This window comes from Choloepus didactylus, chromosome 20, assembly GCF_015220235.1.
Source record: "Choloepus didactylus isolate mChoDid1 chromosome 20, mChoDid1.pri, whole genome shotgun sequence".
NCBI lineage: Eukaryota > Metazoa > Chordata > Mammalia > Pilosa > Megalonychidae > Choloepus > Choloepus didactylus.
The window spans coordinates 17,652,905-17,671,097 of record NC_051326.1 but is presented as its reverse complement, the minus strand read 5'-3'; the positions used below and the strand labels follow the sequence as shown (position 1 = coordinate 17,671,097).

Genomic DNA, 18,193 nt, shown 5'->3' with positions numbered 1-18,193 from the left:
GCTCCAGCCTCCCCCAGCTCGCTCCCCATTTTCTCTCATGGGCGGTTCCCCCAATATCGTCTTGGGTCTGCTTTTTAGAGGACCCAGATTTACATGCCCCTGCCCCTGTATGAGAGCAACAAAATCTTTCCCATTTACATAATTGCAAGCTTTACGTTGAACTTCAAACAGCGTTTCCATTAAACGTTAACAGTGTTTCAGTGGCACCTTCACCTCCGTAATCATCCATGTCAGTATTGCTAAGTGTGATGGGAAGGTCTAGAGCTCAGGGAGGAGGTGGTGCTCCAGAAAGGCTTCCTGGAGGAGGTGGCCTGTCTGTCTGCAGTGTACCGCCGGAAGCACCAGGAGCTGCAGGCCATGCAGATGGAGCTGCAGAGCCCCGAGTACAAGCTGAGCAAGCTGCGCACCTCGACTGTCATGACCGACTACAACCCCAACTACTGCTTTGCCGGCAAGACCTCCTCCATCAGCGACCTGAAGGAGGTGCCCCGGAAACACATCACCCTCATCCGGTGAGCGCCTGCAAGCTCCCCCGGCAGGGTGCTGGGGGCTGGGAGTCACCGCAGCACCGTCGTCAACAGGCTGGCGAAGCCACCACTCGGGGCCTCTGGGGGCGGGAGCGGGGGCATTGGTATCTGACTGCAAATTTTTTTTTTTTTATTAAATTCAGTTTTATTGAAATACATTCACACACCATACAATCATCCATGATATACAATCCACTGTCCTCAGTATCATAACATAGTTATGCGTTCATCACCACAATCTATCTCTGAACATTTTCCTTACATCAGAAAGAACCAGAACAAGAATAAAAAATAAAAGTGAAAAAAGAACACCCAAATCATCCCCCCATCCCACCCCATTTGTCCTTTAGTTTTTATCCCCATTCCTCCACTCATCCATACACTAGATAAAGGGGGTGTGATCCACAAGGTCTTCACAATCACACTGTCACCCCCTGTAATCTACATTATTATATAATTGTCTTCAGGAGTCCAGACTGCTGGGTTGGAGTTCGGTAGCTTCAGGTATTTACTTCTAGCTATTCCAATACATTAAAGCCTAAGAGGTGTTATCTATATAGTGCATGAGAATGTCCACCAGAGTGACCTCTCGACTCCATCTGGAATCTCTCAACCACTGAAACTATTTCGTCTCATTTTGCATCCCCCTTTTGGTCAAGAAGATACTCTCAGTCCCACGATGTCAGGTCCACATTCATCCCCGGGAGTCATACTCTGCGTTGCCAGGGAGATTTACACCCCTGGGAGTCGGGTCCCATGTAGAGGGGAGGGCAGCGAGTTCACCTGTCGAGATGGCTCAGTTAGAGAGAGAGAGGGCCACATCTGAGCAACAAAGAGGTACTCAGGGGCAGACTCTTAGGCACCATTACATACAACTTTAGACTCTCCTTTGTGGTAATGAGCTTCATAAGGGCAAGTCCCATGCTCGAGGGCTCAGCACATCAAACCGCCAGTCTGGCTGCTAATTTAATGGGCTTGTATCTTTGGGGTTTGAGGGTGGATCCCTAGTACCCAGGAGCCAGCTGAACTCAGGTGGAGACTAAATCTGCTGAGCCTCAATTTCCTCGTTTGAAAAATGGGGAGCTTATATTACCACCCAGCTCGTGGGGCTGTTAGAAGAATTAAATTTTATAATGTATATTAAATACTTAAAACCGTTAAGCACCAAACAATTGCTGGAGTTTATTAGTAACTTTAATTCATATACCTGTGACTTAAAAGAAAGCTGGGTTTCTTTTTTCTCTGACTTTTCAAATTCAGTGTTTGACTTACTGAATTCACTGGAGGAGTAGATAGCTGGGGACTTGGGGGTGGCAGTGGGTCTGATCCCACAGGAGCACTGAAGACATTGGGGACTTTCTTGTCCTGCTGTAGGAGGACAACAGCTTCTACAAAAACAACTAATTTTAAAACATTCTCATTTAACTACAATACAATAAGCGTATGCATTAGGGATTTTATTTAGCAACAAATATAAAATTATCTTAGTGAAACAAATATAGAGACCGAAATGTTTTCCTAGTTTAGCTACAAACATGAATCCTCAAAAATAAATTCAGTAGACTATTTCAGAGAGGTAAAATACAAAGGCGAGTGAGTTTGCGGGTGTGTTCACCAATTGCAAATAAATTAGCAGACGTTCTTCACCCATAGACGCAGCTGTTGACACTAAGTCATCCGGCTCAAAGGTGTCTGATAATCCAGTATGAATTAAGGCTCCCTTCCTTAAAGCCTCTTGAGCGACTGGCCCTGTCGGGAGAGGAACCTCTAATTCCCCAGATGTGTATCGATTACCAGGAATGCCAGCCTGTGGGGAGGTGGGGGGTGGGGCACAGATGAGCAAGGCCCACCCGGTCTTGAAGAAGCGTGGGGGGTTCAGTTGTTAAATGCCCAGGCCTTCACCTGTGTTCCCATTTTCCCTCAACTCTAACTATTAAAAGCAAACTATGGAAGCCAGTGTTGATCCCTGTGCTTCTCTTAAAACAAAGGCTGGAGAGAGGCGAGGCACCAGGCTGCGGGCTGGAGGATGGAGGCTGGGACAGAGTGTGCTCAGTGCGTCTCTGGGAGCAAAATCAGGGCAGATCTGCCAGGAGGCTGGGAGGTGGCTGCACCCCCAACCCAGGCTATAGCACCAAAGGATGCCCAGCTTCAAATCTGGGTCCCCAAGGCCCTTGGAAACAAGCTCAGCATTTAGTCCAGTGCTCCTGGAAAATGGGAGGACACTCCTAGCACTCTCCTCAGAATCCAGTCAGGATTCAAAGTGCCCTTCCTCCGAGCTCCCAGAGCCCCCGTGCCCTCTGCTGTCGTCCCTGACAGTGCTCCACGGGAAGTATCTGCCAACCACCCCCAGGCAAGGGCCAGGTCTCATGCCCTCCAGGTCCCTGCCAGACAGCAGCGACTCAACTCAACGAATGAATGTTTAACCACTGTGGTGAATCCCTGGTTGGATCCCCTGTTTCCATTTCCAGATAAAGAATTTGAGGCCTGGAATTGCACAGCAAAGCCAGGTTGAGAGCGTTTCCTCTTGAGTGTATACTCCCCCGACCTCTCGCGTGCACCCACTAACTGTGACCGTCAGGCTTGGGGGCCCAGCTGCCCCTTTGTCAGCAACAGGGATGTCAGGGAAGCCGGTGGTGCAGCCCAATTCTGCTCATCTTGTCTTGTCCTTTGCGCAGGGGTCTGGGCCATGGTGCGTTTGGGGAAGTGTATGAAGGTCAGGTGTCGGGAATGCCCAGCGACCCGAGCCCCCTGCAAGTGGCTGTAAAGGTAAGAGGCGGCTCCCTCCCACCAAGTCTCTGTGGGCGGCAGCTCTTGGCTCTCTCCCTCTCGCTGCTCATGGCCTCCTCCTTTCCATCCTCCCCTTCTGTGTCCAGACGCTACCAGAGGTGTGTTCAGAACAGGACGAGCTAGATTTCCTCATGGAAGCCCTGATCATCAGGTAAGGCCATGGGGAGATGCCCCCACCCAGCCTCCCCAGCCTTGTAGAGAACATGGAGACATTTCCAGCAGATAGATGTCTGCAAGGGAACTGGGATTGATGTCCTCTGGCATGTCCCTTCCTCCCCAAAGCAGGAGCCCCCAAATTCCCAACACAGCCTGCCAGCATGGCACAGCCCCAGGATGTTGTCCCAGGAAAACATCTCCAGTGCCCAGTAATCCCACTGATAAGACCCTGCCTGCAGCCGGCATCTCTGTTTTCATCCACTGGTTCTTTTCTTAAGAAACACGGCATGCTAGTTTTTGATAGAAGCTATAATCTCCCTCCAAGTAACACTTCCCCAAGACCCTTCACCAACCCCAGCTCTTAGATCTCGTGGAAAGGAAATGTGCCCCTAAGTCAGAGAGGAGACCCCACCCTGGGTCCCCGTCCAAAGGGCAGCCTCAGTTCACCTGCGCCCTTTAGCTTGTGGCTCCCAGGTCTCAATTTAAGTGGGGGACCCCTAGTCTGGGGAATCTCAGGGCCTGAGACTTCTGAGGGTGTCTGCTCTGATACCAGATCTCCTGAAGGAGGAGGAAGATACTTGGCATCAGGTCTAGCTGGGGTCTTACAGCCCCCTGTCCCACTGGGAAGGCTCCAAGCATCCTCGCAGGACAGGCTGGCCTGGGGTCTCCCTTTGGTGGAAGTGGCAGGAGTGGGTGAGGCCAGGGCAGGGTGCATGATGGGCTTATAGGGTTGGGGGCCACAGACGGCAGACAGTGGGGTCAGCACCTTGCTTTAAAGACAACATTTTTTTTTCTGATTACACATGTAATACATGATTATTGAATAAAACTTAGAAAATATCCATGGAAGGAGACCCAAATCATTCAATCTCACTACTCGGCAATAACCAAACACTAGAATATATTTCGGTGTGTCAGTCTTTTAACTGTGTGTGTGTGCATGTGCATATGTACACACACCCTTGCACACACAGCCATGAGGAATTCCCTGGCCCCACCACCCTGCCCTGTGTGAACTAACAGGATCAAGTTAACAAGAAAACCCAAGTCTCAGGGCCTCCTGCCCCTGCCCACGTGACTCCCTCCCCCACGAGGAACCCGCAGGAGAGTCCATAAAGAAGGCCCTGCCTCTCCCCTGCCGCCGGGCAGGTCCACACAGTCCCTCGTGGAAGCAGCTCCTTCATCTTCCACCTTCAGTCCCCCAGAGAATCCAAACATGAATCCCAGCAACCAAATCATGCCCCAATATCCGAGAAAGGCACTCTCCTGGCCTCCATCTCACTTTCTCCCCACCAGTGCCAGTGCAAAACTTGCCCAGCTCCAGCCAAATTGTAATCCCAGCAAATTGAGAGCCTCAGCCTAGGCTCAACCTGGGACCTCCACTATGGCATTTACAGAACGCATTCACATCAGTGGCTACTGAAAATGTGTCTCTGTATCCTGCTTTCCCCACTTAACTCCCTACAATTTCCCCAGACTGAGCCCAGTTAAACTCAGTTGCACCCCTCTGCTCTGCAGCAAATTCAACCACCAGAATATCGTGCGCTGTATTGGGGTGAGTCTGCAAGCCCTGCCTCGGTTTATCCTGCTGGAGCTCATGACAGGTGGAGACCTCAAGTCTTTCCTCCGGGAGACCCGCCCTCGCCCGGTGAGTAAGCAGCAGCCCTTCCTCCAGCAGCCGGCGGGAAGGGGGCCATATGGAGGAGTGAGGGGTGCAGCCCAGAAAGCAACCTGCTCAGCAGGAGCAATGGAGTTGGCCCTGGGGGTTGAGGTGGGGGAGCAAACAGGAGAGAGTGGACAGAAGTGGGCAGTGGCTGAGCCCGAGCCCTGAGGAGCTTGGGTGAGGCGAGTGCAGTGGGTTCTGCAGCCTGGATCCATTTTTGCAGCTTGCTGGTTCTGGAAAACCACACTAGAAACGAGCACAGAGCGGGGTCCATGCCAGCCGTATCGCTAACCCAGCTGACCAATGTGGCAGGCCACTCCCCAGCCACCTGGTTTGAACCCTACTTCCCTCATTGGACAGACAGGGAGAATACCTGGCCAAGCCAATCTTGTAGTTTTACCAGAAAAAAATAAATAACATGCTGAAATATTTAGGAAAATGTCACATAAGGCAACCTATGAGGCTCTGGTCCCAGACACAAAGTGGCAGGACAGACGTCCAGGTCCATTATGTCTGTCCACAGAGGGGACATCCACGGGTACAGATAAAAACATCATTGGGGAGGAACCTAAGATGGCGACTAGGTGAGACAGAGAAAAAAACACCTCCGTGGAAAACACTAGATAAAAAAACAGAAAGGACCCAGAACACCATCTCCAGAGTAGCACCAGCCAGACAAGCTCTGCTAAAGCCACAGGGAATGTGCATTTGGTGAAACCAGGAGTCTGCATTCTGAAACGAGTGAGTGAGTAGGCTGAATCCCTCGGCCACGCTGCGGTGTGGGGAAACGGTGGGTTGGCGTTTTTTTTTTTTTTTTTAAAAAAGAAGCCTGGGAACAGCTGCAGATAAGATGGGAGCAGTCTGGACTAACGCCTCGGTGTCTGGGGTGGAGGATACCCCTTCCCACACCCACTGCTGATTGTCTCGGGTCCAGGGAAACAAAGGGGAGACACACGACTTGCAGCCGTCTCCCCAGCGGGTGGGGCTGTTCCTACCCGGGGCCGAGCATGCAGCGCAGAGCCGAGCCGAGAGGCCCAGCCTCGCGGCCGTCACCCCAGTGGGTGGGGCTGCTCCTGCCCAGGGCCGAGCACACAGCACGGAGCCGAGCTGAGAAGCCCAGTCTCGCAGCCATCTCCCCAGTGGGTGGGGCTGCTCCTGCCCGGGGCCGAACACACAGCACAGAGCCAAGCCAAGAAACCCAGCCTGACAGGGAGTCTTTCCCGCAGCACCGCTCACACGACACAATATCGGCCGTGGACAGTGGCCTTGAATACACCCACGGCTGATCATCCTGGAGCTGGGAGAGCGGAGCTGTGCGGAAAGGGGAAAGTTAACGCGTCCCATTCAACCATCTTTGAAGCAGGCTGGGAACACCCCTACACAGCCCGGCGGCCCAGGGCTACCCTGGAGGCCGGCGCTCACTTGTGACGTAGCATGGCCCTCCCCACCTCAACAGAGGTCCTGGAAAAGCACAGCAGGGAGGGGGGAGCCGCTCGGAAATCCCAGGGAACCTACGCCAATACCAAGGACTTTTGTGTCAGCAGCAGAGAACAGCCTTAACTCTCCGGGAACACCCGGGAGGTTTGAGGGTTAAACCTGCCCTTCCTCCCTAACTGCTCAGGCACACGCCCCTCATTGAGGGCAGACAGCACCGACAACACACCCAAATTAAGTGCACCAATTGGACCCCAAAAGAATCAGATCCCCACACACCACAAAGTTGGGGAGAACTGACTTGGGAACAAGTGACTCACAGACGCCATCTGCTGGTTAGTTAGAGAAAGTGTATGTCACCAAGCTGCAATTCTAAAAATTAAAGATCAAGTAAAGCAAATGCCAAGGGGCCAAAAACAACAGAAAATCTTAAAGCATATGATAAAACCAGACGACATGGAGAACCCGAACCCAAACACTCAAATCAAAAGATCCGAAGACACACAGTTCCTGGCAGAGTTAATCAAAGAACTACAGACAGGCAATGAGAGCATGGCATGGGATATAAAAGACTTGAAGAAGAGCATGGCACAGAATATAAAAGACATAAAGAAGACCCTAGAAAAGCATAAAGAAGATATTGCAAGAGTAAATAAAAAAATAGAAGATCTTATGGAAATTAAAGAAACTGTAAGCCAAATTAAAAAGACTCTGGATACTCATAATACAAGATTAGAGGAAGTGGAACAACAACTCAGCCTCCTTGAAGAGCACAGAACAGAAAATGAAAGAACAAAAGAAAGAATGGGGAAAAAAATCGAAAAAATCAAAATGGATCTCAGGGATATGATAGATAAAATAAAATGTCCAAATTTAAGACTCATTGGTGTCCCAGAAGGGGAAGAGAAGGGTAAAGGTCTAGAAAGAGTATTCAAAGAAATTGTTGGGGAAAACTTCCCAAACCTTCTACACAATATAAATACACAAAACATAAATGCCCAGTGAACTCCAAATAGAATAAATTCAAACAAACCCACTCCAAGACATATTCTGATCAGACTGTCAAATACTGAAGAGAAGGAGCAAGTTCTGAAAGCAGCAAGAGAAAAGCAATTCACCACATACAAAGGAAACAACATAGACTAAGTAGTGACTACTCAGCGGCCACCATGGAGGCGAGAAGGCAGTGGCATGACATATTTAAAATTCTGAGAGAGGAAGATTTCCAACCAAGAATACTTTATCCAGCACAACTCTCCTTCAAACTTGAGGGAGAGCTTAAATTTTTCACAGACAAACAAATGCTGAGAGATTTTGCTAATAAAAGACCTGCCCTACTTCAGATACTAAAGTGAGCCCTACCGACAGAGAAACAAAGAAATGAAAGAGAGATATAGAGACTTTTAACAGACATATATAGAATATTACATCCCAGGTCACCGGGACACACGTTCTTCACTAGTGATCACGGATCTTTCTCCAGAATGGACTGTATGCAGGGACATAAAAACAAGCCTCAATAAAATAAAAAATAAAAAAATGAATTTGTTCAAAGCACATTCTCTGACCACAATGGAATACAAACAGAAGTCAATAACCATCAGAGACTTGGAGAATTCACAAACACCTGGAAGATAAACTGAGGGGGAGATGAAAACATTCCCAGACAATCAAAAGCTGAGGAACTTCATCACCAGTAGATCAGTCCTAAGCAGGCTGAAAGGAAGGGACACTAAACAATTGACTGAAACCACATGAAGAAATAAAGATTTCCAGTAAAGATCACATGGTAAATATAAACACCAATACTACCGTAGTGTTGATTTATAACTCCACTATTTACTTCCTACAGGATCTAAAATACATATATAAATCGGTGGTTTTGGACTCAATGTAAAATATGTAATTCTTGACAAGAACTACATAAAGGTGGGGGAATGGAGGAGTATAGGAACACAGTTTACATGTCCTATTGAAGTTAAGTTGGTATCAAAGAAAAACAAGATTGCTCTATATTTAAGAGGTTAAATTTAAGCCCCATGGTAAACACAAAGAAAGTATCAAAGAATATGACCAAAGAGATGAAAAGTAGAGTAGGGGTTCCAAGAAATGGGGGAAGGGGCAATGGGGAGTTAAGAAATGAGAGTAGGGGTTTTGGTTTGCGGTGAAAGGAAACTTCTAGAAATGGATGGTCGGAAGGTGATAGCATTGCAACATTCTAAATGTGATTAATCCCACTAAGGGACTGCTAGGGAGGGGTGGAATAGGAAGATTTAGGCTATATATATCTTTCCAAAATTGAAAAAAAATAAATAAGACAGTCTAAATAGATGACAATTAAATGCCAAGGATGATCCTGGATGGGATCTGAGGTCGGAGGAGAGGAGGCTCAAAGGGACACAGATGGGACACAAGAAAAAAAAAAAAAAGGAAATATAGAATGTAAGCTTTATATCAGTGTTGAATTTCTTGAACTTCTTAGCTGTGTTTAATGAGATTGCATAAAATAATGTTCTTGTTCATGGGAAAGGTATATGTGAATTATATTGTTTGTTCAAAGATATGTGCAGCTTGCTCTCATATGTTCAGAAGACAGAGCAATAGATGATGGGTGTTAGGGAGGGAGGGAGGGAGAGAAAGTGGTGTGACAGGATCGTAAAGGTGATGGATCAGGGTATCGGGGTGGGGGTCGGGGTATGATGGAATTCAATGTATGGGGTTTGTACTGTTTTTACAACTGTTCCTGTAAGATTGAACTTATTTCAAAATAAAATTTATTATTAAAAAAAAAAAAAACATCATTGGGTCCCTGGGACTCCAACCTCTTCAAGAATGAAGACCCCTTTTTTATGTCAAAAAAGTTTTTTTAGACCTCCAGTTTATTCAACCAATACTTATCAAAGGGCTTACGATCTGCCAGGTATAGGCTGGTAGCTGTCTCTTGGCGTCCACTGATCATGGAAAACAATAATGAGAAAAGCCATTATGAAGCCAGTGACCTCTTTATGAAAGGGGTAGGTCATTAACCACACAACTCCTTATAATTGGAGCTTCAAGAGGCCTGCGGGAGTGGTTTCCAGAAAATGCTCAGCACACAAATAGCTTCTTGGGTCCTAGAGGTGCACAGGCTACGGGTAAGAACCTCTGCTTTGGACAAATGCTCAGGTTTGAATCTTTGGCTCTGGCCTTTGAATACGATTGCTGGCTCCAGAGTGCACAAGGGGCTTTGGGTGCTAGTGAAAAGTGAGGCCACACTCAGAGGCAGGAAATATCTTATCAATACTATTCTCTTTTAATAGTACAAATTATTATATATTATCCTTTGGGAATTGCCCCTCAGAAGCCATGACACCAAACCATTTCACTTCACTGGGCCTTAGTTTTCTCACCTGTAAAATTAGGATATTGGCCTAAACATGTCCCCAAAAGGATTGCCAGTGCCTGAGATACTACACACTCATATGCTCGCTCAAAAGAATTCAGTGTGTGAACAAACTTCAGAGCCACTGCCTGCTGTCTTCCCTCCTTAATTCTCAGTGCATGTTAGCATGTGGTGACGACTGATTATTGCTGAACTCAGGAATTCCCGCATCTGTCTGACTTTTGGATCCCCTCCCACAAGCCTGGGAAACGCTGGGCAAGGATGCCTGAGTGCCCCCAGCATTTACGTCCCTGACGTAAATGTGTTAAGAACGTTTGGTTGCCAGAAGTGCTACACTCCAGTGGCCAGAGGGTCAAAGCCGGATTCAGTACCTCAGGAATTAGAGAGGGAGTAAAACAGGATGCAGCCTTTGGAAAAAGACTTCACGGTGGCCAACAAGTCCATCCAGAAGTGGAGATGGGGGTGTATCCCAGAAGTGGGGTGACACCTCCTTTTGCTTGAAAGAAACGTCATGCAGAAAAGCTTGAGATCCTTCCTTAATTGCGCAGCAATCCCAAAAGCTTTTCTTTTTCAGTCCGCTTGAGCTCTGGATATTCTTGAAGAAAATTAATTTAAAAAAATTTTTTTAAACATTTAAATAAATTTTAAATATATATCTATCACCCTCTTGGTTTCCTCAACAAGCTTGTTTATGAGTTAAATGTTGATAAAGTTTGAGACGGAAGACTGTACGGAATAAATGAGAAGGGAAAGGGCCATCTCCCCACCCTGCCTTCGTGTCCTTCAGGGAATCCCTGCCCTGGTTACATGTTCAAAGGAGAACTGCTGTGTCCCACCCACACAGGTGGGTTCCTGGGTGCGGGGTGGGCCCAGGCATCTGTGTTCTTTAAAGCCCCAGTGCAGCCCAGGGCTGAGAACTCCCAGTGGAGCCGCCTGTCGGCCTTGGGCCTCCTTGCGGGCAAGGCCGTGTTTCAGACCTTCTCCTGCCCACGGGACCTTCTCCTCAGCAGGTGCTTCTCTCTCCCCACAGAATCAGCCCTCCTCCCTGGCCATGCTGGACCTTCTGCACGTGGCTCGGGACATTGCCTGTGGCTGTCAGTATTTAGAGGAAAACCACTTCATCCATCGGTGAGTCAAAGTGGCCTGCCGTTCCCTCCGCCTTCTGATGCACAGTGTCGGAATAATAGATCAGAATAATAGATCTCTCTCCAGAGTTTCTTGAATGACTCAGACTTCTTTGTACACAACATGATGACTTATTCCAGCCGGGCTTCATTTGCCCCATATGTGAAATGATATCATAAACCATGGATACCAGGGCTGGAGAGCTGGGCAAGTTATCCCTGGCCTCCTGCCTGTGTCTTGGAGAAGAAGGTTGAAGTCCCAGAGCACTTGACAGTATCCTTCACCTAGGAAATTGGGTTCCCAGGGGGATGTTAAAGGAAAGCGTATTTTCACAGTACCTGAAGATGGGTAACCTGAAGGCAAGGACCCTGCTGCCTTCATCTTTGTGTCCCTGGCATAGAGCAAGGGCACAGCAAATGTTTGTTGGATAAATTAACCTTTCTAAAATACTGTGAAGCAAAGCACAGTGACTACTTTCTTTACTTCCAAACTTCAATCTTCTGCTACTTATGAACCTTGTGTTTAAACGGTGCTTAGACACCACGCCCACATGTGATGCTGTAGATTACATATATTTCTTTCCTTGTGAATGCTGTTACATTCTTGGCTGACAGCCTGATTCTGAAATCTGAAAAGAAAAATAGATTATTAGGTTCTCTGCAGTTCTTCCTAATGTTTTGCTGCCAATTTAGCCAATAATAATCTGGTTAATTACAATCCTTTACTAACCAGTCCTCAAAGAGCATAAGGCATGTTCATAATAATTAGAATATTAAAGTCCAAAGTAGAAAACAAGAGGCACTATAGAAATTTAGACATCAAAAAGCATGCAAGTAGATAACAAGCTATGTTTTCCGCTTACTAAAAATGGGGAAACTGAAGATTAGGAAATACTCTTGCCCAAATTCCTAAAGTCCCTCCAAAAACAAGGCAATAAACTTTCTAACAATAGCATATCCTTTTACTGTTATTTCATCATTTCAGTCAAGTCTTCCTCCTGATTCTAAATTGAGGATCATTCTGCTTTATAGAAATAATAGAAGCAAAATAGGAGCATGATGGTCCCTTTATATCCTCACTCAAAGCTACACCTTCTCCTGCAGAGATGGGCCTGTCCCGCCATAGCTGTTCTGGCCCCTTTGGTTGTACTCAGAATTTTCCATTCATCTCAACCCTGGGCTTCACTGTTGCTCAGTCATTACACGGCTGTGCTGCTTTGGGAATCCGTCCTTGGTCAGACTTGGTCTTTGGGAAGTCCTTGGTCTTCCCGTCTATGTCCCCTACATCTGGACTCATCTGAGAGTGCCCTGTGTGGTCACCCTGGTGACCTTGGATGTGTCCCTTTGCTTCTCACCAAGGCCATTTCTGCTTTTCAGTCTCCACCCTGCACCAGTCACCACATCACACAGATTCTTGGGCTGAGGGATCATATCCATCTTGCCTCTGACATTTTGAAATCTGCTTTCCTAAAGGCATGATACATTTTGACTATTCCCAGAGCTTTGTTTTTATGGATGATAACAGGATCACACCCTCTCAAGACTCCTGTCGCTTCCACATCCCCAAATAGTAACTGAAGGTCCAACTGAGAGCCCAGAGTAATAGCTTTTTGCTCCTTTTATCTTTTTTGAGAAATGAAATTGTCCAAGATCAAATCAAGAACGTATCAGATGATCTGTTTTAAGCACAAGGAGAATGCTTCCTAACAGAAAATTTCTATCTCAAACAAAGCTTCTCTTCTGGGGATAATTAGGTGATTTGTATTAGGAAAGCATCTTTTACATCTTCCACCTGGCTTGGAAGAATGTGGCGTACTCCCCCAAGTTACTTCTAACGCATGCACTCTCCCTCTCCACCCGGTTTCTATCCTTAAGATACATGGACTTCCATACATGTACACCTCCTAAAATCAGTGGTGCTCTCTCACCTGACACACACTTACCTTTTTTTAAAAATTACATCTGTTTCCTTTGGACACAGTTTATTGCCATTTCAAGTATTATGGGTCATTCTACCAGTTCTTGGTGTGTTCCATATTACATTTACTTTCTTCCATTTATTTCAAGTTCACTCTTTTAAACAACCACACCATACCTATCAGCATAAAGACCTTTCTGGAGCCATAAATCTCGTTCCTGGTCTACCTCACTGTATTTCTCTTGAAAATTAATAGATATATATCCTATTTTTTTTCCCATTTGTGACGTCATACATGCTATATTTTATAGGTTTATTGGAGCATTTTATGCACCATTGCCCCTCAATATTCAATTTAAGCCTTCTTGATCAGGTCAGTGACATTAGCAACATCCATCTCCTCCTCTTGGCCCACTGTGCTCACATCCTAAGCCATGATCCCCAAGCCAAATCCTTTTCTTAAATATGACCTTAACAGTCAGTTGTTTATTTTCCATGTCCTTCTTTCTTAACCAAAAAGCGATACCTTTATAAAGCCCATTGGAAATATGAAAGCACCACTTCTGCCCCCTAAGTCCTTCTTTTTCTCTGCCCAGGGCTTTACTATTAATAGGGACCCATTCCAGATTTTTTTCTGGCTGCATCCTTCATTCTCACATGTATGTCAAAAATGGATAAGCAGTGAGTAGAAGTTGATGAGTCTTGGAAAGCTTTTGATCATGCCTTTGAGGCATGCTACAGGAAACCAGGCCATCTGGAGTATTACAACAAAGAAGACAAGTTTTATAACTTGAAAGAAGTGATTCTTCAGACAGATAGCACTGATGTATACAGCTGAATAAAGGCTTTAGATGAAATCATGGATGTAAGAACCATAATGGCTTATTTAAAAAAGAGAACTAGAAATAATTAGAGAATACCTTAACTTACTTGATGTCATACTATTCCAAAATACTTCTTCTAACAACTGGCAGAAACCAACCAGTGGTTTGAGCAAAACAGTAGCCTAAGGCCAAATGGCATTTCTTATGTCCCTATCCTATCTGCTGTTAGCTTAATATTTTTAATAAAATGAGAATAATAGGACCTATAGCTCATAGTATTGTTGTGAGAATTACATAAGAATCACTTACAACAATGCTTAGCATGTAGTAAAGGGCCAATAAACTCCAGTGCCTACTATAGTTACTTCCATTATGATTATCCCATTAAACATTTTCAATCATTTCCAATCCTTTTTTACATCCCTGCTACTGCTGAGGCCTAGAATTGGTATAGCTGTTTCTTTCACACTCAAGTTAATATAACATAAGAAATAAAAGGCAGAGGAGGAAATCATCTGAGCTTCTGATTGAAGGTGAAAATCCCAAAGACAGATATTATACATTCACTTTCCCAGGGATAAACTGAAGACATGTTTTCTTATTTCCTTCTTCCCAGGGACATAGCTGCTAGGAACTGCCTCTTGACCTGTCCAGGTCCTGGAAGGGTGGCCAAGATTGGAGACTTTGGGATGGCCCGAGATATCTACAGGTGAGTAGAGACAGCCCCGACCCATCAAAACCTGTCCTCAACCTCATCGCACGTGAACAGCAAGTGGCTTCTTGTCATTTCCTGACACCTCATCAAAATCTCCAACTAAATTTTCATTAAATTCCTTCTCAGACCTCTGCTTGAAGGTCTAATTCTAGGACCACATTGCCTGCAATTATTGACACCAAGTTCTTAATTAGGTTGCTTTTCTGGTTCCAACCCCCTCATACGCTCACGTCCTGAGACAGAACAGCTAAGATACTTGATATGGAAAAAGCTGCTAAGTAAACTTGATTTAACTTAACCCCTCTCCTTAGAGCCTCTAGTGGGGATACCAAACGGAATACTGAAAGCCCTTAGCTTCCATCACCCCAGACAAGAACACTCGGAACCAGCAAAATACTGGGCCCAACTCATTGGTCTTCCTTACTCACACCAGGACACACAGAATATAGTTCAAAAGCTCACAGGTATTTAGATCAGCTTCCTTTCTTTGTTCCCATCTGATTCCCCAGACCATATTAAAAAAAAAAAAATTCTACTTTAATTTCTCTCTCCTCCTTCTCTTCTCAAGTCCTCATTTCTTTTTTTTTTTTTTTTTTTTTCTAATTATCTACAACAGTGACTCAATCCCTGAGCTGAGCAAGTCACTCTTTTGCATCGTCACCATTTCTACCTCCCCTTCCCCAGTGGAGTAGCATGAGGACACGGGGCTACTAGAGCTTTAACTCTGGAGAATAAGTGAGCTCAGACCAAACTCCCCTCAAGAATTTAGTCAGAACTAGTAACAGTCTCTGCAGGGATGAGAACACTGATCTCATCATGCTACCACAGGTAGTAATACACAGAAGCTTATGAGTTAGTAATGTTTTAAACTAATTGTCAACCACTGGTATCTATCATGTTACTTTATATGCTTCACTTTACCTTCTTTTACAATCCAGAGAGTTGCAGCCTTCTTTCCCCTCCTTTCTCAGAATACTCCTGGGCTACCTGTTGTTTAACATCCAAAGGTAGCGGCCTGGCTGAGCAAGCCCTCTTAAGCTGGCTGTTCCTTTCCAGGCTCATCTCTGACAACTTCCCAACTCTCGGCTTCAACCACCCCAAATTACCTACAGACCTCACCAATCCCCATATGCCCCATGCAATTTCATGTCTGGAGTGGTCTTCCAGGGAAAGTATCTTCACCACTCAACTCAACAGTTTCCCACTCCTCACACACTGGGTAGAACAAATCAATTCTTCATTTGTACCTTGAACTTTGTACATATCTGAATGTGTCATTTTGTACTGAAATTGTTTATCCATGTGTCTTCTTCTAAACTGTATCCTTGGAAGGGAGAAACTATGACTTATTTATGTGCTGAGAATATAGGAGACTATCTGATACACACTAAATACTCAATATATGTATATTGAAGCAATTAATTAATGTAGGCAGCCAGCTGGAAGTGCCTCCACACACAGACAGGAAAACACAGGGCTAGGCATGGAGTTGGCTTAAAATGGGTACGAGTAATTTATTAGCTTTTTTTTGGTGATGTCAGTGATGAAACCAATTATTTATTGGGTGCCTATATTGACCTAGACACTGTAGAGTGCCATGGAGAACCCAAAACTAGACCCAAGCTCTGCTCTCCATGCACCTAGTTAGGATCATCCATTACTGTGGATCATCAAGAACAGGTTGTACTTATAAGGCTGGAGTAATATGAGTTATAATAAAACTCAACAGGGAAATCTAAACATCTGCTAGTGAGTATTTTATTCATTGCATAGATCTTTTCTTTCATGCCTCTAGTGGGCTATTTTGTCCCCTATTAAATGACACCAAAGATCTTAACTAAATGATCTGTGTTCCCCTGTTCCCCTCCTGAACTATAACAACACCTTGTTAATTTCCATCCTTTAATGAGCAGACTATCTCACTGTCCCTTTCTCAAGTTGCCTGGCAGAGTTCTGCTCATTGCCATCTCTGGAACAAAGTTTGGTTTTCCTCTTCTCGCCCACAGAGCAAGCTACTACCGAAAGGGAGGATGCGCAATGCTGCCAGTTAAATGGATGCCCCCAGAGGCCTTCATGGAAGGAATATTCACTTCTAAAACAGACACCTGGTGAGTCCTTTTGATACCCCCCTGCAGGTATCACTGCCAGCCTTACGTTGGTGCACATGGGCCAGATGACTCCACACTCTCATCAGGGAGGCCATGTGGTACTGGGGAAGGAGAAGAGGAGAAGAACTGTCAATATCCAACAGTGGTTCTCAAACTTTGCCATGTGTCAGAATCACTGGGAGGGATTGTTAAAATACAGATCACTGGACGCCCTCAACCAGAGTTTCTGATTCAGAAGGTCTGGGGTCAGGCTGAGAGTCTGCATTTCCAGCAAGTTCCCAAGTGCTGCTGCTGCTGGCCCAGGGACCAATGCTGAGAATCACTCTCTTCAAGAAAAGTCTCAGCCACATTGTCTCTGCCAGCACAGGGCACAAACAGGGCTTATTTGGAACAGAGTGAATGAGAGAACTCCACATCATGTGGAGGGTCTATATATCGATTATTCAAGACAATGAAATTATTGGTGCTGAAAGCAGAGAGTTATACATGAGGGAGCAGTGAGGAGGGAGAAGGTAAATTCCTACTGACCCAAAGTGATAAGGGCAGGACCAGGCAGCCTGGCAGAGCTGACTCTACAGGTATATTAGTTAGGGTTCTCTAGGAAAACAGAATCAACAAGAGATATCTAAATACAAGATTTTATAAAAGTGCCTCATGCAACTGTAGGGATGCACGAGTCCAAATTCCATAGGACAGGCAGCAAAGTGGCAACTCCAATGAAGATCTTCAACGAACTCCTCAGGGCATGCTTCACTGGCTAGCCGAGGAAAAAGTGAAGGTCCTCTGTCTGTCTCGCTTAAAAGTCTTCAACTGATTGGACTGAATCCCAACTGACTGAATTCTCTCATTGTGGAAGACTCACCCTTTGCCGATGTAATCAGTCACAGCTGCAGCCAATTGACTGATGATTTAATAAACCAGCCTTCTGGTTTATTAACTAGCCACAGATGTCCTTGCAGTAACGGTTAGGCCAGTGCTTGCTTGACCAGACACCTGGGTACCATCACCTGGCCATGTTGACACATGAACCTAACCATCACAGCAGCGACAGAGAAAGGAGATGACAGGGACCTAGAGAGCTTGAAGTGCAGTCCATGAACAGACCACCTCCCTGACCATCCTGAAGGCTATGTTCTAGCAGCTCATCCATGCATTGTTTTATTCGACCAACACTGGGCATGTGTCATGCAATGTTGGACATTTGCTATGTGTCTGGCAAAGTTCTGGGTGTTATGGATTCAGCCTTGAACAAGATGGACATAGACTATGCCATTGGGAGACAGACAATAAACAAGTAAAAAATAGCCCTGCCTCCCCATTCAGACGACAGTAGGCTCCCTTCAGAAGGCCTAGCACTTAAGTCTATGGCCGGACTGGTGGACTTGCCTGGAAGCCACTCATCCAATCAGGAGCCTGACTCCTGGAGCCCAAGGCCACGTGTGTACATACAACAAAAATAAGTATACAAACCAGTTATCTGTAATAACTGAATAAAATTAGAAATCATTAACAAAACCCCCAAATTTAAAAACATACATCTGGACTTGACGTTTAA

General features: G+C 45.7%; 1 protein-coding gene across 1 annotated transcript in view; it reads left to right on the top strand.

Moving 5' to 3' along the window:
• The window catches only part of ALK (ALK receptor tyrosine kinase), a 725,024-nt gene that overhangs the window by 685,676 nt on the left and 21,155 nt on the right, over nucleotides 1-18,193 (top strand). The window contains exons 20-26 of the mRNA XM_037813067.1: nucleotides 326-512; nucleotides 3,203-3,293; nucleotides 3,401-3,465; nucleotides 4,989-5,118; nucleotides 10,980-11,077; nucleotides 14,432-14,524; nucleotides 16,537-16,638. Coding sequence (XP_037668995.1) covers nucleotides 326-512; nucleotides 3,203-3,293; nucleotides 3,401-3,465; nucleotides 4,989-5,118; nucleotides 10,980-11,077; nucleotides 14,432-14,524; nucleotides 16,537-16,638 — 766 coding nt within the window. The remainder of the gene's footprint in view (nucleotides 1-325; nucleotides 513-3,202; nucleotides 3,294-3,400; nucleotides 3,466-4,988; nucleotides 5,119-10,979; nucleotides 11,078-14,431; nucleotides 14,525-16,536; nucleotides 16,639-18,193) is intronic.